This window comes from Salvelinus alpinus, chromosome 38, assembly GCF_045679555.1.
Source record: "Salvelinus alpinus chromosome 38, SLU_Salpinus.1, whole genome shotgun sequence".
Classification (NCBI taxonomy): Eukaryota; Metazoa; Chordata; class Actinopteri; order Salmoniformes; family Salmonidae; genus Salvelinus; species Salvelinus alpinus.
Window position 1 is genome coordinate 10,268,130 of NC_092123.1, and position 23,345 is coordinate 10,291,474.

Here is a 23,345-nt window from a genome sequence, read left to right on the forward strand (position 1 = left end):
CTCCACGTCTCCTGATGTACTGGCCTGTCTCCTGGTAGCGCCTCCATGCTCTGGACACTACGCTGACAGACACAGCAAACCTTCTTGCCACAGCTCGCATTGATGTGCCATCCTGGATGAGCTGCACTACCTGAGCCACTTGTGTGGGTTGTAGACTCCGTCTCATGCTACCACTAGAGTGAGAGCACCGCCAGCATTCAAAAGTGACCAAAACATCAGCCAGGAAGCATAGGAACTGAGAAGTGGTCTGTGGTCACCACCTGCAGAATCACTCCTTTATTGGGGGTGTCTTGCTAATTGCCTATAATTTCCACCTTTTGTCTATTCCATTTGCACAACAGCATGTGAAATTTATTGTCAATCAGTGTTGCTTCCTAAGTGGACAGTTTGATTTCACAGAAGTGTGATTGACTTGGAGTTACATTTTGTTTAAGTGTTCCCTTAATTTTTTTGAGCAGTGTATATATATATATATATATTTTTTTTTAAATTGACCATATTAAATTCTAATTGTAATTGCCCATACATTGATGTCAGACATGCACCTACCCCAATGCTCTGTTGCTGATGACTAGGATAAATGCAGGAGCAGATTTCAGGAGCAGGACAAGACACCCTGTTTTTGACTGATGACTGATATAAGGGCATGTACGTGATAGGTCTATCTGGCTTACATGATTATGATGGTTCTTGACAGCGTCATAAATTGTATTTTCTTAGTCCAAGTAAAGTGACACAGGATGCTCATAATGCTTCATGACAGTGTCATAAAGTGTATTTTCTACAAATTATTTCAAATATGATGAAAAAACATGACTTTTAAAAATGCATTGAAACAGCAAAGGATTTAAGAAACAAACTATCAAACGAAAGGAAACTTCTTGGCAGAGAAAAAACGAATTTTAATATATGTGGGATTTGACCAGCCATAAAATAACACAATATATGTCACAACAGGTGTAAATATGGGTCACGACAGTGCTATGACAGGCTATGACAACTGTTATGAAATATTATGACATGGTTATGACACTGGGTGTCAAGTTACCGAAAAGTGTGTTCCTGGTATTTGGTTAAAGGGGCAATCTGGTATTCAAACGTCATAAAAGCAGTTACCGCCCACCACTTTTTCGGTAAGCTGAGGGATGGAACTGGAGAGATGTAACCACTCTCAAATGTATAGATGCGGCTACTAATGAATTCTAAAGCTACTAAAACACATGGGCATTTTCATTGTACAGGTATCCTACTTCACTACCACAAACGAGCCAATTGACATGTTCAGATAAAATGTGGCTGAAACCACGTGCCATTTGGAGAATAGATCTTTCTGGACCTGAGAGAGAGGTCCAGGTTAAAGTAAAATGCCAGACGTACTACCACTAGCTGTGCCGTGTGAAATTCCACATGCTTATTGGACGAGTTTCCTCTGTGAAGCAACCAGGTATATACTGCATATACTTTAGTTGTCAGTTGTCACCCAGGTGTTCCATTTAAAACCAAATTGGCATTTGCCTTTTTCTGTCTTTTTCTGTCAAATCTCACACTGCTTTGTTGAATCCACTCTGTATTCTGATTCATAGTCATTAACTATTACTTGTACAGGAAACCAGAGTGTTACTGGCTGAGCAGTAATGAATGCATTTTCTAGATAAAGGCCATTAATTGGTCCATATAGAATGTGTTCAAAATGGCACCCTATTCCCAATATAGTGTACTACATTTGGCCAGAGCTCTATTGGGCACTGGACAAAGTAGTGCACTATAAAGGGAATAGGGTGCCATGTGGGGCTCAGGTGTAGTGTACTGAAGAAATGACAGGGCAGGAGCACAACTAATGGGGTTCTATTAATACAGACATAGAACATGGATATGGTCGGTACTACACACATGGGTTTGAAGTAGGGTCTTTAACCTGGTAAGGGGATAAAATCTCTAATGGCCTAGCTTACATCATAGCCTGATCTTACATTATGTAAGTTGATCATATGTTATATTATCACTGAATGTGATCGATTTGGTTAATGTGCATTATGCAATCAAGTGTTTTATTATGTACAATTCATTTTTGGCTCTGCTATCCTGTGAACTGTAACTAGGCCACTCAGGAACATTCAATGTCGTCTTGGTAAGTAATTCCAGTGTATATTTGGCCATGCGTTTTAGGTTATTGTCCTGCTGAAAGGTGGATTGGTCTCCCAGTGTCTGTTGGAAAGTAGACTGAACCTGGTTTTCCTCTAGGACTTTGCCTGTGCTTAGCTCTATTCCTTTTCTTTTTATCCAAGAAAATTCCCTAGCCCTTGCCAATGATAAGCATGCCCATAACATGACGCAGCCACCACCATGCTTGAAAATATGAAGAGTGGTACTCCGTAATGTGTTATGTTGGATTTGCCCCAAACATAATGCTTTGTGTTCAGGACAATAAGTTAATTTCTTTGCCAAGTTCTTTGCAATATTACTTGCCTTATTGCAAATGGGATGCATGTTTTGGAATATTTGTATTCTGTACAGGCTTCCTTTAATTCGTCATTTAGGGCCGGCAGGTAACTGAAAGGTTGCTAGATCGAATCCCCGAGCTGACAAGGTAAAAATCTGTCGTTCTGCCCCTGAACAAGGCAGTTAACCCACTGTTCCTAGACCGTCATTGTAAATAAGAATTTGTTCTTAACTGACTTGCCCAGTTAAATAAAGGTTCAATTATTATTATTTAAACTCTACCTGGTTTAAAATCACCATTGGCCTCATGGTGAAATGCCGGAGCCGTTTCCTTCCTCTCAGTCAATTGAGTTAGGAAGGACGCCTGTATCTTTGTAGTGACTGGGAGTATTGATACACCATCCAAAGTGTAATTAATAACTTCACCATGCTCAAAGGGATATTCAATGTCTGCTTTTTTTCTTCTACCCATCTACCAATCGGTGCCTTTCTTTGCGAGGCCTTGGAAAACCTACCTGGTCCTTGTTGTTGAATCTGTGCTTGAAATTCACTGCTCAACTGAGGGACCGTACAGATTATTGTATTTGTGTGGTACAAAAATGGGATAGTCATGGAACTTATTATTTTACTCCTGAACTTATTTAGGCTTGCCATAACAAAGGGGTTGAATACTTATTGACTCAAGACATTTCAGCTTTTTCATTTTGATTAATTTGTAAAAATGTCTAAAAACATAATTCCACTAACATTATGGGGTAGTGTGTGTAGATCAGTGACACAATCTAAATTGAATCAATTTAAAATTTAGGTTGTGATACAACAAAATGTGGAAAAGGTCAAGGGGTGTGAATACTTTCTGAAGGCACTGTAATTGTCTTCAGCATTACGAATGACACAGACACAAACTAGTCTGTAGCTGCAGCACTTCCCGTCCATATTTAGCCACAGACCTGACTGATTGTCTAGCCACCACTCGAGGTGACAAATAACAGTCCATGAAAATAATAACCAATGACCATATAGAAAAAAACTGCAACTCTTAAGCGCTAGCTGGCGTAAGACAAGGATATGGTGATATACAGTATCCGCAAAACATCAAACATATCTGCCGGAGTCTGGTCTAGTGGTAAGGCTGCCGCCTCCGAACCACGTATTCCCTTGGCGATGCGAATTCGAGTCTTGAGTTCGGTCTCAGCCACTTTCTGTTTGTGGCCCTCGTTCCTGTGTATCTCCCGCTCTACCTTCCCTCTGTCCTGTCATTCAAAAAATATAAAACACAATTGTTGTCAGCTGTACATTCCCACTTTCCCTCTACTCTCTCTCTACAGTGTCTCCTCCATGTCCTCTCCTATGCTGGTGATATTCACAGGTAAGGACTCTCGGAGGGAGATGTCGTCCACCTGCTTGGCTCGCTCGTCTGCCTCCTCTAGGATGGATGGGGGCAGGCTATCCACCTCAGAGTTGCTGAACACGTAGCCGGGCAAGGTGCTGTGGGTGCTGACGCTGTGCCTGGCTTGGCTGCTGCGGTACACGTGGCTGGAGAAGAGAGAGGAGGTGCCCGAGATCACGGCCAGCGGCTGGGGCTGACTGGTAGTGTTCTGGTTGAGGCCGTACCGGTAGTTGGCACATGCTGCCGGTCCCTTCCCGTCGAACACCAGGTTCCAGCGGGTCCAGGTCTTCTTGATCTCTGCCTGGACCTGAAGAGAATAAGAGGATTGTGTGGTATAGTATGGGTCATGGGTCATGGTATTGTGTGGGTCATGGTATGGGTCAGGATTTTGTATGGTAGCCTATAGTACCAGTCAGGGCAGAAACTTATTTGGGGAGTTCGGACAACTTTTAGAATGGACGCAATGTTAGCGCCTTTGTCCTGAAACCTTTGTTGATGTAACAATACAAGAGCGCCTCCGACCATTCTCAATGAAATTACTCGCTGCAAACAAGAAAAACTGAGTAGTGAATTCAAATGTTGTTTTAACCGACTGACATTCACAATGAAATTTGTTGACAACACAAGAGACTTGAATACATATTATTGCCAATGCCAAAGTTCCTATTGTGTTGTGGTGCCCACAACTTTCATATTCACTTTCACTGGACTTTTTCAGAGGTTTTAACAGCCCAACCCAGAAGCGTCAATTATCACTTAGCAACGAACATGGACGAGAGTAGGGGTGCTCTCGGAACATTAAGTTCTCAATGACCAAACTCTAAATATTGTATATAGGACTAGTAAATGTGGAAATTATTGGGGGAAAAGTAGCACTTTATTTTACAGTAGCTACTGTTTTTACAGTGGTATATACCTGGTATTGACCAGCAAGTTATGCGGTACTAACAATGGGTATTTTCTGGTAGCCTACTTACCCACAAACAGGGTTTTGAAGTATTGTAAGTATCACTGATGGGTACAATGCGTACGCACTGCATGAGTGTTCTATTGTTCTAATAAATGACATCACTAAGTTCCATTAGTTCTAATAAGATCCCCCCCCCCCCCCCCCTCTCATTATGGTTAGTTCCTAGAACACTTATAAATGGGCAACAAATGAGCACGTGACTTTGGTTCAATTAGAGAGTCCAGCATGATAGATTCTTGAACGCAGCAGCTCTAGAGTGTAGAAGACCTTAAACCTTCTGGCCGGGTCTGGTGAACAGGTGAACAGCACTCACCTCTCCGTTGCAGTAGCAGTAGATAATGGACACAAAGAAACCCTGCGAAGAGATGAAAGCGAGGAAGGTTAGAGGCATGTGTTGAAAGCTCAAATTCCCGCTGACAGTATAAATGATGTGACATTCTCTACAAATGAAGTGTCCATGACCTTTCGGAGAATAATATCGACATGATGTGCTCAGGAAAGAGAGCTCTTAAAGAAAAACAAAAAGACAATGGATTGCATTTTTAGTTTTTTTTCAAAAGTAGTGTAATGTTAAGATAAAACCATGTCCCACGACATCAGTTGTGTTGTGTATATCCAGCTATACACTTCAATCCCAAATAAACGGAAAAGATGAGCACCGTCTACTTTCCTGGTTTTATCTGGTGCTCATCTTTTCATTCATTTATTCATAGCTGGATTTGCACATGTCATGAGATGTGGTTTCATCTTGACATAAGACTATATTAGAGGTCAGAAAACATCTGAAAGAATTGAAAGTGTAATATTCCTTTAAGCTATAATGCTCAAATTGTCACATTTAAAATCGTATCAATATTGCTTTCAAGTGCTGAGCGATTAACTGAAATTTCTGTTATTTTTTAAAAACAAATAATTGACTAATTAGTTCAATTATTTGAATTTGATTTCATTCCGGTTTTTTTCTGTGAGCTCAATGCGCATTTTCTCACTGTAGTTTCTCGAATAGAGATACATCAGATCAAGCCCGAACTGTGTAATGTAGTAGGGAGTTGTAGTTTACAACAGGCCAATATTCAACATAGTTTAGAGCAGAAAAAGTGGTAATTAACTACAATGACCATAATCCATTGTGCGCCTACTTGTCCGGAGACCGAGAGAAGAGAGAAGAATGCACAATCAAGAGGGATGGAGCAGTTGCTTCGCAAGGTATCTCTACCTGAAAATACATGATCGATAGTATTCAATTATTCATAAAAATATATATTTTAAATAATTTAACCGATTCGACCTCAAAAAGCACTAATTGCTCAGCACTATTGCTTTCTACAGTTTTACAGCTATTAGCAATGGGCAATACAGTGCATTCGGAAAGTGTTCAGACCTCTTGAATTTACGTTACTGCCGTATTCTAAAATTGATTACATTGCTTTTTTCCCCCCTCATCAAGCTACACACAATACCCCATAATGACAAAGCAAAAACAGGTTTAGACATTTTAGCAAATGTATAAAATTAAAAATAAATAAATATCACATTTGCATAAGTATTCAGACCCTTTACTCAGTACTTTGTTGAAGCACCTTTTGCAGTGATTACAGCCTTGAGTCTTCTTGGGTATGACGCTACAAGCTTGGCAAACCTATATTTGGGGAGTTTCTCCCATTCTAATCTGCAAATCCTCAAGCTCTGTCAAGTTGGATGGGGAGCGTTGCTGCAGAGCTATGTTTGATCGGGTTCAAGTACAGGCTCTGGCTGTGCCACTCAAGAACATTGAGACTTGTCCCGAAGCCACTCCTGCGTTGTCTTGGCTGTGTGCTTAGGATCATTGTCCTGTTGAAAGGTGAACCTTCGTTCCAGTCTGAGGTCCTGAGCGCTCTGGAGCAGGTTTTCATCAAGGACCTCTCTGTACTTTGCTCCGTTCATCTTTCCCTCGATCCTGACTAGTGTCCCAGTCCCTGACCCTGAAAGATCCCCACAGCATGAGTCACATGCACCGAATACAACAGGTGTAGTAGACCTTACAGTGAAATGCTTACTTACAAGCTCTTAAACAACAATGCAGTTAAGAAAAGTGTTAAGTAAAAAATATAAAAGTAACAAGTAATTAAAAGAGCAGCAGTAAAATAACAATAGCAAGGCTATGTACCGGGAGTACCGGCACAGAGTCAATGTGCGGGGGCACCGGTTAGTCGAGGTAATATGTACATGTAGGTAGAGTTAAAGTGACTATGCATAGACAACAAACAGAGAGTAGCAGCAGCGTAAAAGGGGGGGGGGGGGGGGGAGGCAATGCAAATAGTCTGGGTAGCCATTTGATTAGCTGTTCAGGAGTCTTATGGCTTGGGGGTAGAAGCTGTTAAGAAGCCTTTTGGACCTAGACTTTGTGCTCCGGTACCGCTTGCCATGCGGTAGCAGAGAGAACAGTCTATGACTAGGGTGGCTGGAGTATGACAATTTTTAGGGCCTTCCTCTGACACAGCCTGGCATAGAGGTCATGGATGGTAGGAAGCTTGGCCCCAGTGATGTACAGGGCCGTACGCACTACGCTCTGTAGTGCCTTGCAGTCGGAGGCCAAGCAGTTGCCATATCAGGCAGTGATGCAACCCGTCAGGATGCTCTCGATGGTGTAGCTGGAACTTTGAGGATCTGAGGACCCATGGCAAATCTTTTCAGTCTCTTGAGGGGGAATAGGCTTTGTCGTGCCCTCTTCACAACTGTCTTGGTGTATTTGGACACCAAGGAACTTGAAGCTCTCAACTTGCCTGTTGATGAGAATGGGGGCGTGCTCGGTCCTCCTTTTTCTGTAGTCCACAATCATCTCCTTTGTCTTGATCACGCTGAGGGAGAGGTTGTTATCCTGGCACCACACTGCCAGGTTTCTAACCTCCTCCCTTTAGGCTGTCTCATCGTTGTCGGTGATCAGGCCTACTACTGTTGTGTCGACAGCAAACTTAATGATGGTGTTGGAGTTGTGCTTGGCCATGCAGTCATGGGTGAACAGGGAGTACAGGAGGGGACTGAGTACGCATCCTTGAGGGGCCCCTGTGTTGAGGATCAGTGTGGCAGATGTGTTGTTACCTACCTTTACCACCTGGGGGCGGCCCAACAGGAAGTCCAGGATTCAGTTGCAGAGGGAGGAGTTTAGTCCCATTGTCCTTAGCTTAGTGATGAGCTTTGAGGGCACTATGGTGTTGAACGCTGAGCTGTAGTCAATGAATAGCATTCTCACATAGGTGTTCCTTTTGTCCAGGTGGGAAAGGGCAGTGTGTAGTGCAATCTGTGGATCTGTTTGGGCGGTATGCAATTTGGAGTGGGTCTAAGGTTCCTGGGATAATGGTGTTGATATGAGCCAGCCTTTCAAAGCACTTCATGGCTACAGACGTGAGCGCTACGGGTCGGTAGTCATTTAGGCAGGTTACCTTAGTGTTCTTGGGCACATGGACTATGGTGGTCTGCTTGAAAAATGTTGGTATTATAGACTCAGGTCAGGGTCCTTCTGGCCCTGCTGCCTTGTGAAGGTTGACCTGTTTAAAGGTCTTACATCGACTACAGCGAAAGAATGTTTATAGAGCTGTTATCTTCCGAATAAACTCTTAAAGATCTAGTAATCTTTTACATCAGTAGCAGTCATATTTAATCTTCGCCTTATTCAGTCTCATCTGAAAGTTGTAAATTCTTGGCTAACAAGTCGAATCAGCAATACAAAATTTGGTTTAATTATTTATTTACTAAATACCTAAATAATCACACAGAATTACATCTACACAGAATGGATCATGTAATCCCATTGATTACAAATTATGTCATAAAGGAAAACGGGAAGACTAAGGAGCAAAAAGGTTTTGTCTCTCTATCGGGCCGTAGGCAGCTATGCTATCGTAAATACAGTATCTTATGCATTCTAAATTACCGCCCATTTGAAAAAGGAGAATGCAATAAATATTTACTCTGAGCTGCGCTTCGGTAGATTGGTTGTCGATAGAAGGCGGGTCGGTCCAGCATGGATCTCTGGTCCTCTGAAGAATGTCTCTGGTGGTAAACTGGATACGTTGTCGTATCGTTGTGTGTGTTAGACAGATACGTCGTCCGTCCTTTCCTAGCCCACGTTTACAGTGACTGCTGCTAACTCAACGGCTATGAGGTATCACTTCTGGAGTGAATAAGAGTTCAAAGTTCATACCGAGTTGCCATACTTTTAAGCTCATGCTATATTCTGGCTGGTAAAGTCGAAATTCATCCTTTCGCCGTGTTGACCGTCATCTTCACGTTGAAATTCGATGCTAATTTCGTTAGGTTATTATCTGAACCCTTTTAACGTGGGACCGTCGCCCTAACGTCCTCGGAACAGGAAGTAACATTTTCGTAAAGGGGCTTACATAGGGTTGGGAGAGAGGGCCGCGTTTCATCGTTTACAACCAGTGTCTGTTCACATGGGCGGGGCCACTGAGTTGAGCATAGTTCACTCATGAAAACCAATTCTCTCATTTAGGAGCTAAAATTACATTTCATATTTAAACACTTAAATTCCACAACAATTCCATGTGAATCTGATAACTAGAATGTGTAGACTTTCCAAGATACAGTTTATGTCGTCCTATCATCAGTAATAATGTCTCAGACGCCAACTGATCTGACATCATATTCATTAAGTACCAACGCATATTTTCAGCTGGTTGGATTACTGAAATATGGTTCAGTTTCCCACCTTTTGATGTTACTAGACTCTCCATGTTAACAAAGGGATTTTCAATAGTCACATCGGTAGAGTAGAGAGAGGGAAAGGTATTTATGGGGGTCATAAACCTCCCCCATCAGGCCAACGTCATGACAACGCTTTGCATGTTTGATGTTTCGGCGGAGGGAATACCGGGATTTCTTATAAGCTTCAGGGTTAGAGTCCCGCTCCTTGAAAGGGACAGCTCTACCCTTTAGCTCAGTGCGGATGTTGCCTGTAATCCATGGCTTCTGGTTGGGGTATGTAAGTACATGTGGTGTGGTGTACTCCTCAATGCCATCAGAAGAATCCCAGAACATATTCCAATCTGTGTTAGCAAAACAGTCCTGTAATTTAGCATCTGCTTCATCTGACCACTTTTTTATTGACCGAGTCACTGGTACTTCCTGCTTTAGTTTTAGCTTGTAAGCAGGAATCAAGAGGATATAATTATGGTCAAATTTGCCAAATGGAGAGCTTTGTACACGTCTCTGTGTGTGGAGTAAAGGTGGTCTAGAGTTTGTTTTCCCTCTGGTTGCACATTTAACATGCTGGTAGAAATGAAGTAAAACAGATTTAAGTTTCCCTGCATTAAAGTCCCCCGGCCACTAGGAGAGCTGCTTCTGGATGAGCCGCCTCTGGAGGAGCGTTTTCCTGTTTGCTTATGGACGTATACAGCTCATTGAGTGCGTCCTTAGTGCCAGCATTGGTTTGTGGTGGTAAATAGACAGCTACGAAGAATATAGATAAAAACTCTTGGTAAATAGTGTGGTCTACAACTTATCATGAGATACTCTACTTCAGGCAAGCAAAACCTTGAGACTTTCTTAGATTTCGTGCGCCAGCTGTTGTTTACAAATATACATAGACCGCCACCCCTTGTCTTACCAGAGATGCCTGTTCTATCCTGCCGAAAAAGCGTAAAACCCGCCAGCTATATGTTATTCATGTCGTCGTTCAGCCACGACTCTGTGAAACATAAGATAATACAGTTACGGTCCCGTTGGTAGGATATACATGCTCGTAGCTCGTCTATTTTATTATCCAATGATTGTATGTTGGCTAATAGGACCGATGGTAAAGGCAGATTACCCACTCGCCGTCAGATCCTTACAAGGCACCCAGACCTACAGTGGGGAGAACAAGTATTTGATACACTGCCGATTTTGCAGGTTTTCCTACTTACAAAGCATGTAGAGGTCTGTAATTTTTTATCATAGGTACACTTCAACTGTGCAAAATGCAAATTAATTACTTAAAAATCATACAATGTGATTTTCTGGATTTTGTTTTAGATTCCGTCTCTCACAGTTGAAGTGTACCAATGATAACAATTACAGACCTCTACATGCTTTGTAAGTAGGAAAACCTGCAAAATCGGCAGTGTCTCAAATACTTGTTCTCCCCACTGTATGTCCCCGATATCTCCGTCTCTTTCTCCTGCGAATGACGGGGATGAGGGCCTTGTCGGGTGTCTGGAGTAAATCCGTCGCATCTGACTTGTTATTGAAAAAATATTCTTCCAGTACGGGGTAAGTAATCGCTGTCCTGATTTCTAGAAGCTCTTTTCGGTCATAAGAGACGGTGGCAGAAATATTATGTACAAAATAAGTTGCAAATAACGCGAAAAAACACGCAATAGCACAATTGGTTAGGGGACTGTAAAATGGCAGCCATCTCCGCTGGCACCATTAATGTGAAAGGGATGATGCTGCCACCACCATGCTTCACCGTAGAGATGGTGACAGGTTTCCTCCAGACGTGACGCTTGGCATTCAGGCCAAAGAGTTCAATCTTGGTTTCATCAGACCAGAGAATCTCGTTTCTCATGTCCTTTAAGTGCCTTTTGGTAAACTCCAAGCGGGCTGTCATGTGCCTTTTACTGAGGAGTGGTTTCCATCTTGCCACTCTACCATTAAAGCCTGATTGGTGGAGTGCTGCAGAGATGGTTGTCCTTCTGGAAGGTTCTCCTATCTCCACAGAGGAACTCTGGAGCTCTGTCAGAGTGACCATTGGGTTCTTGGTCAACTCCCTGACCAAGGCCCTTCTCCCCGTGATTGCTCAATTTGGCCGGGGGCCCAGCTCTAGGAAGAGTCTTGGTGGTTCCAAACTTCATCCATTTTAGAATGATGGAGGCCACAGTGTTCTTGGGGACCTTCAATGCTGCAGACATTTTTTTGTACCCTTCCCCAGATCTGTGTCTCGACACAATCCTGTCTCGTAGCTCTACGGACAATTCCTTCGAGCTCATGGCTTGGTTTTTGCTCTGACATGCACAGTCAACCGTGGGAGCCAATATAGACAGATGTGCCTTTCCAAATCATGTCCAATCAATTGAACTTACCACAGATGGACTCCAATCAAATTTTAGAAACATCTTAAGGATGATCAATGGAAACAAGATGCACCTGAGCTCAATTTCGAGTCTCATAGCAAAGGATCTGAATACTTATGTAAATGTGTATTTTACATGCAATACAAAGCAGGATCCACAATTGGGGTGAATGCAAGCACCTGGAAAGAGTTGAAAAAGAGCTCACAGTACATTCGGACCTCCCATCCGACCCCTTTGAACGAGTGTGGCATGCCCACAAACACTATGTAGTGGACCCCGAACACCAGCACCAGCACTAGAGTGGACTTAGCCAGTTTCCTGTAAAAGAGACAGTAGAAAACTGTATAATCCTATATTGAGGGAATCCTTTGTGCAGCATCAGACAAAAATCTAATACAATACAAAACATAAGGCCAGGGCAGGCAAAATCAATCTCTGGAGGGCTGTGTCTGCTGATTTTTGTTGTTTCCATTTAAATTGTGTCCATTTAAGATCTATACAACTGGCTGAGGGGAGTTGAATGAATGATTGATCAATCAAGTACAAGGGATTGAGTTTGACACCCCTGCATTAGGCTGTATGAGAAAGCGTACTGTCCATGATATGTGTCCGGTAAAGTGCATGCGCTACGTGTCTGGTAAAGTGCATGCGCTACGTGTCTGGTAAAGTGCATGCGCTACGTGTCTGGTAAAGTGCATGCGCTACGTGTCCGGTAAAGTGCATGCGCTACGTGTCTGGTAAAGTGCATGCGCTACGTGTCTGGTAAAGTGCATGCGCTACGTGTCTGGTAAAGTGCATGCGCTACGTGTCTGGTAAAGTGCATGCGCTACGTGTCTGGTAAAGTGCATGCGCTACGTGTCTGGTAAAGTGCATGCGCTACGTGTCTGGTAAAGTGCATGCGCTACGTGTCTGGTAAAGTGCATGCGCTACGTGTCCGGTAAAGTGCATGCGTTACGTGTCCGGAAAAGTGCATGCGTTTCGTGTCCGGAAAAGTGCATGCGTTACGTGTCCTGAAAAGTGCATGCGTTTCGTGTCCGGAAAAGTGCATGCGATGTGTGACTGGAAAAGTGCATGTGGTAGTGATGGGGTTTGAGAGGGACAGGATGGAAAAGACATGGGTCAAGCTCAACCACATGCATCGAGCTAAAATAAAGATGGCTGCCAAGAAGTTCAATTATCTGACAGTCCCTTGCAGTGCTTGACTTGGACTGAAATATATGCCGGTACTCATTTTGGGTGCCGGTATTGTTTACATTTAGGTGCAGGAGTTCCGCATTAAGTTTGAGGTAATATTCTATAAGAGGAAGAGGAGCTCAAGCAGCAGAACATTTCAGGTGCCGGTACTCCGCTCCGGTGAGCTCCGGCCCGAGTCAAGCACTACTCCCTTGAGCACTTTCCAAAAACAATCCCCTCAACAGATTTGTGATACAAATGTCAATAACCAAGGATGATTACACATTGCAATCTGCACGTTAGCATCAATATCGAGCCAACCTTTGCATCTAAATTGTTCAAAGACACTCAGCAGTTAAAAAAAAAAAATGGAATAAATCACAGCTAGAGAAAGAGTTAGATGAAGTAGAGTGAGGGAGAGAGCAAGAGGAAAACCGTCTACATCCCAAATGGCACCCTATTCCCTATATTGTGCACTACTTTTGACCATAGCCTTATCAGTGATAATCCTATCTACACCTGTGGGAATGGAGCGGCTCAAGAGACAACCTGGATCTGATGTCGTGTCTGTTTACTAATGACTGACAGGAGGGTTAACCCCTCAGCCTTCAGCCTTGGCACAGACCTGCCAACCAACACATTACCCCAGACAGGAGTGGGAATTAAACAAAGACTCAGGCTGCCCTATAGGGATGGCTTCACAGCATGTCAAAATGTGTCTTGCACTTAGATATGAGAAGAGCGTGTACAAAAACTGCAGCTGGGACACTGAGCTGTCAACCTCTGCAGTGAACAGAGTAGTCAGGAAGTCCAGCAGCATCATCAAGGACCCCACTCACCCCAGCAACAGAATGTTCTCTCCCGAAATGGTTCCTGGCCCAACGCTTTTAACCGCTAGGCTACCCGCCGCCCACAACTGGCTTTAATAGACCAGTGGAGGCTGCTGAGGGGAGGACGTCTCATAATAATGGCAGGAACGGAGTCAATGGATTGGTATCAAACACATCAAACACCTGGTTCAGACTGCGTATTGACGTAAAAATAAGCTTTTTGCCTGACCGTAATGCATTATGGGAGTCATGTTCAATTCATCTTTTCCAATACACATATTAGAAAATAAAATATGCATTCTCTCATGGCTATGAAACAATACATTTAATAAATCCCAACATTTCAACAGCTAAGCTGCCTTCATCAGGGTTTCGGGACACAGATGAACCCGCTTTAAATTCATAACACAGCCTGTATCCTCAGCCTCTGTAAATGACGTGAACGGTTTGCAAACACAAACAAATGGATCATGAATATAAAAGAAAATGAGTCAACTCAAAGGCACATTTAGAATAAGATATTTATATAAAAAGGCACATTTACTGAAAAGTGGTATTTACAATATCTAATGTTTTGTCCTACAAAATCACATAAATGAGATTGACTAAAGGAACAAGGCACTAATGAGACATCAACCCTACCTGCATTGCTTCCGAGTGTCAAATCTGCCAGCATTTGTCTCTCTGATTTTTGTGGCCAGCACTCTCACAATATTCACAAACAAAATAAAGTTGAGCTGAAAATCAAATCAAAACAAGCATGATTCACTGCTCATTGTAGTAGTTATACCGTTCTGTAGATGACATGGTCAGATTGTCTCATTGTAGTAGTTCTACCGTTCTGTAGGTGACATGGTCAGATTGTCTCATTGTAGTAGTTATACCGTTCTGTAGATGACATGGTCAGATTGTCTCATTGTAGTAGTTATACCGTTCTGTAGATGACATGGTCAGATTGTCTCATTGTAGTAGTTATACCGTTCTGTAGATGACATGGTCAGATTGTCTCATTGTAGTAGTTCTACTGTTCTGTAGTTGACATGGTCAGATTGTCTCATTGTAGTAGTTCTACCGTTCTGTAGATGACATGGTCAGATTGTCTCATTGTAGTAGTTCTACTGTTCTGTAGGTGACATGGTCAGATTGTCTCATTGTAGTAGTTCTACCGTTCTGTAGATGACATGGTCAGATTGTCTCATTGTAGTAGTTCTACTGTTCTGTAGATGACATGGTCAGATTGTCTCATTGTAGTAGTTATACCGTTCTGTAGATGACATGGTCAGATTGTCTCATTGTAGTAGTTCTACCGTTCTGTAGATGACATGGTCAGATTGTCTCATTGTAGTAGTTCTACCGTTCTGTAGATGACATGGTCAGATTGTCTCATTGTAGTAGTTCTACCGTTCTGTAGATGACATGGTCAGATTGTCTCATTGTGTCTCATTGTAGTAGTTCTACTGTTCTGTAGGTGACATGGTCAGATTGTCTCATTGTAGTAGTTCTACCGTTCTGTAGATGACATGGTCAGATTGTCTCATTGTAGTAGTTCTACCGTTCTGTAGATGACATGGTCAGATTGTCTCATTGTAGTAGTTCTACCGTTCTGTAGATGACATGGTCAGATTGTCTCATTGTAGTAGTTCTACCGTTCTGTAGGTGACATGGTCAGATTGTCTCATTGTAGTAGTTCTACTGTTCTGTAGGTGACATGGTCAGATTGTCTCATTGTAGTAGTTCTACCGTTCTGTAGGTGACATGGTCAGATTGTCTCATTGTAGTAGTTCTACTGTTCTGTAGGTGACATGGTCAGATTGTCTCATTGTAGTAGTTCTACCGTTCTGTAGGTGACATGGTCAGATTGTCTCATTGTAGTAGTTCTACCGTTCTGTAGATGACATGGTCAGATTGTCTCATTGTAGTAGTTCTACCGTTCTGTAGATGACATGGTCAGATTGTCTCATTGTAGTAGTTCTACCGTTCTGTAGATGACATGGTCAGATTGTCTCATTGTAGTAGTTCTACCGTTCTGTAGGTGACATGGTCAGATTGTCTCATTGTAGTAGTTCTACCGTTCTGTAGGTGACATGGTCAGATTGTCTCATTGTAGTAGTTCTACCGTTCTGTAGATGACATGGTCAGATTGTCTCATTGTAGTAGTTCTACTGTTCTGTAGGTGACATGGTCAGATTGTCTCATTGTAGTAGTTCTACCGTTCTGTAGATGACATGGTCAGATTGTCTCATTGTAGTAGTTCTACCGTTCTGTAGGTGACATGGTCATATTGTCTCATTGTAGTAGTTCTACCGTTCTGTAGGTGACATGGTCAGATTGTCTCATTGTAGTAGTTCTACCGTTCTGTAGGTGACATGGTCAGATTGTCTCATTGTAGTAGTTCTACCGTTCTGTAGATGACATGGTCAGATTGTCTCATTGTAGTAGTTCTACTGTTCTGTAGATGACATGGTCATATTGTCTCATTGTAGTAGTTCTACCGTTCTGTAGATGACATGGTCAGATTGTCTCATTGTAGTAGTTCTACCGTTCTGTAGGTGACATGGTCAGATTGTCTCATTGTAGTAGTTCTACTGTTCTGTAGGTGACATGGTCAGATTGTCTCATTGTAGTAGTTCTACTGTTCTGTAGGTGACATGGTCAGATTGTCTCATTGTAGTAGTTCTACTGTTCTGTAGGTGACATGGTCAGATTGTCTCATTGTAGTAGTTCTACTGTTCTGTAGGTGACATGGTCAGATTGTCTCATTGTAGTAGTTCTACTGTTCTGTAGGTGACATGGTCAGATTGTCTCATTGTAGTAGTTCTACCGTTCTGTAGATGACATGGTCAGATTGTCTCATTGTAGTAGTTCTACTGTTCTGTAGGTGACATGGTCAGATTGTCTCATTGTAGTAGTTCTACCGTTCTGTAGATGACATGGTCAGATTGTCTCATTGTAGTAGTTCTACCGTTCTGTAGGTGACATGGTCATATTGTCTCATTGTAGTAGTTCTACCGTTCTGTAGTTGACATGGTCAGATTGTCTCATTGCATCAATGTTCTTATGGTCCAAATGTATTGTAATGGGCCAGAACTGACACATGCAGACATCAAATAACATGAAAGCAATGTGAATCTATTACAATTTCACATATTGCATTGTCACTTAATAGGTTGGGAAATAGAGAAAATTCAGATTATTTCCCCAAAATTCCCAGGTTTTCTAGAAATCCTGGTTGGATTATTCCCGAATCAGGATGTAAAATAAGCGGAAAAACCAGAAACCTCCAACCAGGTTTTTGGTAAAACCAGGGAATATTGGGAAAATTACCAGAATTTTACAACCCTATTAAGCAATCAAATATATTCTATTTTGCAGCATTTCCTCACAGATGAAATATGACAGAGACAGAGGGAACTGAAGGCTTAAGCCGGCAGCTGGATCTGCACTGGGTCCCTGAGGAGTAGATGTCCGCCAGTCAGTCAGTCCTCTGAAACTCCTCCTGAACTAAATCCACTAATAATACTAGAAGGGAGAGGCTCTATCAGCACATCATTTCAAAGGTCTGACTGACTGCTTTGACATTATCACTCTCTGGAGTCTGGAGAGAAGAAAATAACTGTGCAGTGCCGGTGGTCTAGCTCCCGGCAGTGACACATATTCCTCTCACCACCGGATACCAGGTTTCAACCACCACTCCAACCCTCTGTCATTTTGGACTCAATAAAGAAACAAGATTCTGTGCCTCGATACGCAGCGTATCAAATTGACTCCCTCATCGTTATCTCTAATCGTGCCATTTCTACCGTGATATCATTGAACTTGTATCAAAGGTTTGGATGAGATTGCATTTGAATCAAAAGACAGTAACCTGTAGTCCACTTTGATTTCATTAGGAGAACCTAAGTCCTTGGTCCACCTCATGCGGCCGGTTAAGAGCAATAGTACTGAAAGAGATGCAAATGTATTTATCTCTTCTGAGACTGAGCTAGTGGTGTCAGTCAGAGTGTTGGTGGCCGAGTAAGAGCCCCAGGGAGTCACTAGGCCACTAGGGAGCAGGGACAGGTATGCTGTACACCAGGGAGTCACTAGGCCACTAGGGAGCAGGGACAGGTATGCTGTACACCAGGGAGTCACTAGGCCACTAGGGAGCAGGGACAGGTATACTGTACACCAGGGAGTCACTAGGGAGCAGGGACAGGTATACTGTACACCAGGAAGTCACTAGGGAGCAGGGACAGGTATACTGTACACCAGGGAGTTACTAGGGAGCAGGGACAGGTATACTGTACACCAGGGAGTCACTAGGGAGCAGGGACAGGTATACTGTACACCAGGGAGTCACAAGGCCACTAGGGAGCAGGGACAAGTATGCTGTACACCAGGGAGTCACTAGGCCACTAGGGAGCAGGGACAGGTATGCTGTACACCAGGGAGTCACAAGGCCACTAGGGAGCAGTGACAAGTATGCTGTACACCAGGGAGTCACTAGGCCACTAGGGAGCAGGGACAGGTATACTGTACACCAGGGAGTCACAAGGCCACTAGGGAGCAGTGACAAGTATGCTGTACACCAGGGAGTCACTAGGCCACTAGGGAGCAGGGACAGGTATACTGTACACCAGGGAGTCACTAGGGAGCAGGGACAGGTATGCTGTACACCAGGGAGTCACTAGGGAGCAGGGACAGGTATGCTGTACACCAGGGAGTCACTAGGCCACTAGGGAGCAGGGACAGGTATACTGTACACCAGGGAGTCACTTGGGAGCAGGGGCAGGTATACTGTACACCAGGGAGTCACTAGGGAGCAGGGACAGGTATGCTGTACACCAGGGAGTCACTAGGGAGCAGGGACAGGTATACTGTACACCAGGGAGTCACTAGGCCACTAGGGAGCAGGGACAGGTATACTGTACACCAGGGAGTCACTAGGCCACTAGGGAGCAGGGACAGGTATGCTGTACACCAGGGAGTCACTAGGGAGCAGGGACAGGTATGCTGTACACCAGGGAGTCACTAGGCCACTAGGGAGCAGGGACAGGTATGCTGTACACCAGGGAGTCACTAGGCCACTAGGGAGCAGGGACAGGTATACTGTACACCAGGGAGTCACTAGAGAGCAGGGACAGGTATGCTGTACACCAGGGAGTCACTAGGCCACTAGGGAGCAGGGACAGGTATGCTGTACACCAGGGAGTCACTAGGCCACTAGGGAGCAGGGACAGGTATGCTGTACACCAGGGAGTCACTAGAGAGCAGGGACAGGTATGCTGTACACCAGGGAGTCACTCGGCCACTAGGGAGCAGGGACAGGTATGCTGTACACCAGGGATTCACTAGGCCACTAGGGAGCAGGGACAGGTATGCTGTACACCAGGGAGTCACTAGGCCACTAGGGAGCAGGGACAGGTATACACCAGGGAGCAAGGTGTCACTCCACTCTTCCAAGGGGCAGATTGAAAGCTTCTGGCCAAGAGAAAAGCAGATGAAAACCTCTCTTCGGATTTGAGTTCTTCAAGAGTATTATACATAACAAGAGTTACAGTCTGGGAGCTACAGCAAGTAGTTTATGCATAATAAAAAGCCACCAGATCTTTGTGAGGACCAGCACTTATTTTTTGTATGTCAGCATTTCTTGGCACCTGGTGTTCAACTTCTCTCTTATTGGTCTTTATTTTATCTCCCGAAATAAGAACTTCACCCAGAGACTCCAGTTGTGGAGATTTGCAGAGCAAGCTAAGCTATAAGCTTGACCACAAGTTGCTAAAACCTGAACATGAATTCAGCTGTACTAAGAATAAAACACTTAAAAAAACAAAAACAAGATAGGAGTCAGCAATGTAACCTTTTAGTATGCAAACGACCGGATTCTCGCCTCATTGGCAATAACTGATGAATTGGGGAGAGGCATTATCATGTATTATACTGCAATTGAAGTCACTTACACCAATGGCTGTAAGGATGGGAACTTGATAGATCCATTTAATGTTACCCGCACTTAACTCCCAGCATCTGTTGAGAGAGAAAGAGAGAGAGAGATTAGAGTACATTTGTACTGCAGGAGCTCCTCACTGCTCTCAAAACAGTGCATGTCGAGGTGCAACAAAAGTGTAGTGACTCGGGGCGCTCCGCACGCACAGCGGCTGTGAGAAGAGGCAAAGGTGTGCAGCTGCAACAATAAGGCAAGTAGGCCGCTGACTGAATGAGGACAAGAGTTCTGCAACACCTCGGGAGATCCTGTTTCCAAACCAGATGATTGCGGGGAGCCGAGTTCATCTCAGCAGGCTCCTGCATGCTGCCATGGGCTCCTCCACTTAAAAAGTGTGTTGCTGGAGGTGTATGTGGAACACGGATATGGTAGGTGAAGGAGGGGGTGGCGTGTCACTCTCACCCACCGTGCGTCTGCCAGCGTTGCCCGGACAACAGCCCAGGCGGCGACGAAGAGAGCAGGGACACCTGTAATTAGAGAGGACAATGATTGCTTACTGCGATCTTAAGATCTTCAGTACGCTGAATACATTCAATTGATACTGGCAAGAGCAGTGAGATTTTTGTTTCTTCCTTTAAGATATAAAATGATCCCCACACACCTGCAACAAGCAAACTCATATGTCGGAGTGCTTTTCCTATTTCGAATGACAGCTATAGTAACAGGTGGCTGTCAACAACATGAGCGCTGTTGTGATTGGGTGACTGCATGCGTTTCTAAGACGGCAGAGCAGCTCACCCCATCCAATCAGTGTAAAGCCCCACAGGTATTTGGTGTCCGAGTAGAAGGCCATGAAGATGAGGCTGTGGAGGTACAGCCCCTCTACCAGGATCCAGTAGTAGTTGGTTGCCAGGAAGTAAATGAAGAGCAACACAGTGATCTTGCATCCAACCTGGTAAAATCAACAGCTTGTTAAAAACAACCTGTAGTGCAAAGATCTGTGGTCCAGTGGTAACACTTTCGGCTCCATACACATATGCAGCTCCCTGCCGGCGACCAGGGTTCAATCGCTGCATGCTCCCTTCTCACTGTCTCCTCCTCACTTATCTCCCACTCTAATCTATCTGTCAATAAAGCACAAATGAAAAAAAGGGATTGTTAGTTCCACGAGCTGAACCACACAGAATGCTTTGTGACCACAAAACAGATCCTGACTGATTGAAGTATTAGTCATAGTAGGGATATCAGATGTGTTGGTGAAAATATATATCTTTTTATCTATGCACAAATCGTCCCGTTTGTCATGATTTACCTGCTGAGGGAATAGTCTTTTTCCCCCCAGAAATGCAAACTAGATAGTTAACTAAATAGTATGTTTTTCTAGTAATAAAAATTAAGTTCTGGGAAAATAAAAACCTTTGAATGTTATTCTCTTTCCCTGATGTTTGTCTGTCGTGATGGAGATATTTGTATAGAGGAAATTGCCGCCTGCCTGGGGATATCCTGACAGAGGAAAAACTGGAACAACGAGATGGCGCCGACAGAGATGGTCGCCTCGCTTCGAGTCCTATTTTGTTTTTTTATGTATTATTTCTTACAATGTTACCCCAGGAAATCTTAAGTCTTATTACATACAGCCCCACAAGGGTGCAAGCTCAGCCCCCTCCTGTACTCCCTGTTCACCCACGACTGTGTGGCCATGTATGCTTCCAACTCAATCATCAAGTTTGCAGACAACACAACAGTAGTGGGCTTGATTACCAATGACAACGAGACAGCCTATAGGGAGGAGGTGAGGGCCAGGAAAATAACCTCTCACTCAACGTCAACATAACAAAGGAGATGATCGTGGACTTCAGGAAATAGCAGAGGGAGCACCCCCCATGCACATCGAAGGGACAGCAGTGGAGAAGGTGGAAAGTTAAGTTCACACAAAACCCTGACAAAACTTTTACAGATGCACAATCGAGAGCATCCTGTCGGGCTGTATCACAGCCTGGTATGGCAACTGCACCGCCCTCAACAGCAAGGCTCTCCAAAGGGTGGTGTGGTCTGCACAACGTATCACCGGGGGCAAACTACCTGCCCTCAATGACATCTTACTTTACTCATATCATATGTATATACTGTATTTTATACCATCTATTGCACTCTATTGCACTATGCCACTCGGCCATCGCTCATCCATATATTTATATGTACATATTCTCATTCACCCCTTTAGATTTGTATGCATTAGGTAGTTGTTAGATTACTTGTTAGATATTACTGCACTGTCGGAACTAGAAGCACGAGCATTTCGCTACACTCGCATTATCTGCTAACCATGTGTATGTGACCAATCAAATTTGATTCGAGGTCTTCAGGTTACATGACATTCTCAACTGTTGATCCTCTTTTCCCAGTAATTTCCCACTGCGGCTGAGCTTAGACTCACAGTATGACAAACAGTACGAAGAGACTGTTGATAAAGTTCAGTTCAAGTTGAGGATTATGAGGAGGACACAGAAAATGACTGACGCAGTGTTGTTTTCCATTGAAGTCATATGGCGTTGCCGCCACAAAGTCATCAACATTATCAAAGACGTTGGTTACGTGTGGCAGCGGTAGTGCTGCAATCGACCATGCACGCATAGGAGTGACATGGGTTTGTATCCCCACCCCAGCCACTTTCTCCCCTCCACAAACTATACATCCACAGTAGATCTACATTCTGAACTGTCTGAATAAAGAGAAAAATACGGGAAAGCTCTCTAGGTCTGTCTGAATACCCCTACCTAAGTTCTAAATAGTACTCTGACTGGGTATGCAAAAGAACAGAAAGATTTACAGTATGTGACCTGCTGGAGGTCATTTTGCAGGGCGCTGGCAGTGCACCTCCTTGCACAAAGGCGGAGGTAGCGGTCCTGCTGCTGGGTTGTTGCCCTCCTACGGCCTCCTCCACGTCTCCTGATGTACTGGCCTGTCTCCTGGTAGCGCCTCCATGCTCTGGACACTACGCTGACAGACACAGCAAACCTTTTTGCCACAGCTCGCATTGATGTGCCATCCTGGATGAACTGCACTACCTGAGCCACTTGTGTGGGTTGTAGACTCCGTCTCATGCTACCACTAGAGTGAGAGCACCGCCAGCATTCAAAAGTGACCAAAACATCAGCCAGGAAGCATAGGAACTGAGAAGTGGTCTGTGGTCACCACCTGCAGAATCACTCCTTTTTTGGGGGTGTCTTGCTAATTGCCTATAATTTCCACCTTTTGTCTATTCCATTTGCACAACAGCATGTGAAATTTATTGTCAATCAGTGTTGCTTCCTAAGTGGACAGTTTGATTTCACAGAAGTGTGATTGACTTGGAGTTACATTGTGTTGTTTAAGTGTTCCCTTTATTTTTTTGAGCAGTGTATTATTTTAGCACATGAAAGGGTCCCGCACCATTATAACCTAACCGAAAGCAGATGTGGGCGTTAACAAGCAAGCTCTGAGATGAAAAGATAATAATGGAAAAAAGTCAAGGGAAGCTATTTTCATATAGAGGGAGGGGACTCTATACGTTATGCAAAGACAGAATCCT

General features: G+C 43.8%; 1 protein-coding gene across 1 annotated transcript in view; it reads right to left on the reverse strand.

The window, feature by feature from the left end:
* Nucleotides 1–843: 843 nt before the first annotated feature.
* LOC139566514 (parathyroid hormone 2 receptor-like) overlaps nucleotides 844–23,345 on the reverse strand; it is a 42,921-nt gene continuing 20,419 nt past the window's right edge. Inside the window, exons 7-13 of the mRNA XM_071387810.1 lie at nucleotides 20,573–20,726; nucleotides 20,241–20,301; nucleotides 19,791–19,857; nucleotides 14,494–14,588; nucleotides 12,028–12,166; nucleotides 5,113–5,154; nucleotides 844–4,136 (exon numbers count right to left, since the gene is read on the reverse strand). Coding sequence (XP_071243911.1) covers nucleotides 3,762–4,136; nucleotides 5,113–5,154; nucleotides 12,028–12,166; nucleotides 14,494–14,588; nucleotides 19,791–19,857; nucleotides 20,241–20,301; nucleotides 20,573–20,726 — 933 coding nt within the window. The 3' untranslated portion in view covers nucleotides 844–3,761. The remainder of the gene's footprint in view (nucleotides 4,137–5,112; nucleotides 5,155–12,027; nucleotides 12,167–14,493; nucleotides 14,589–19,790; nucleotides 19,858–20,240; nucleotides 20,302–20,572; nucleotides 20,727–23,345) is intronic.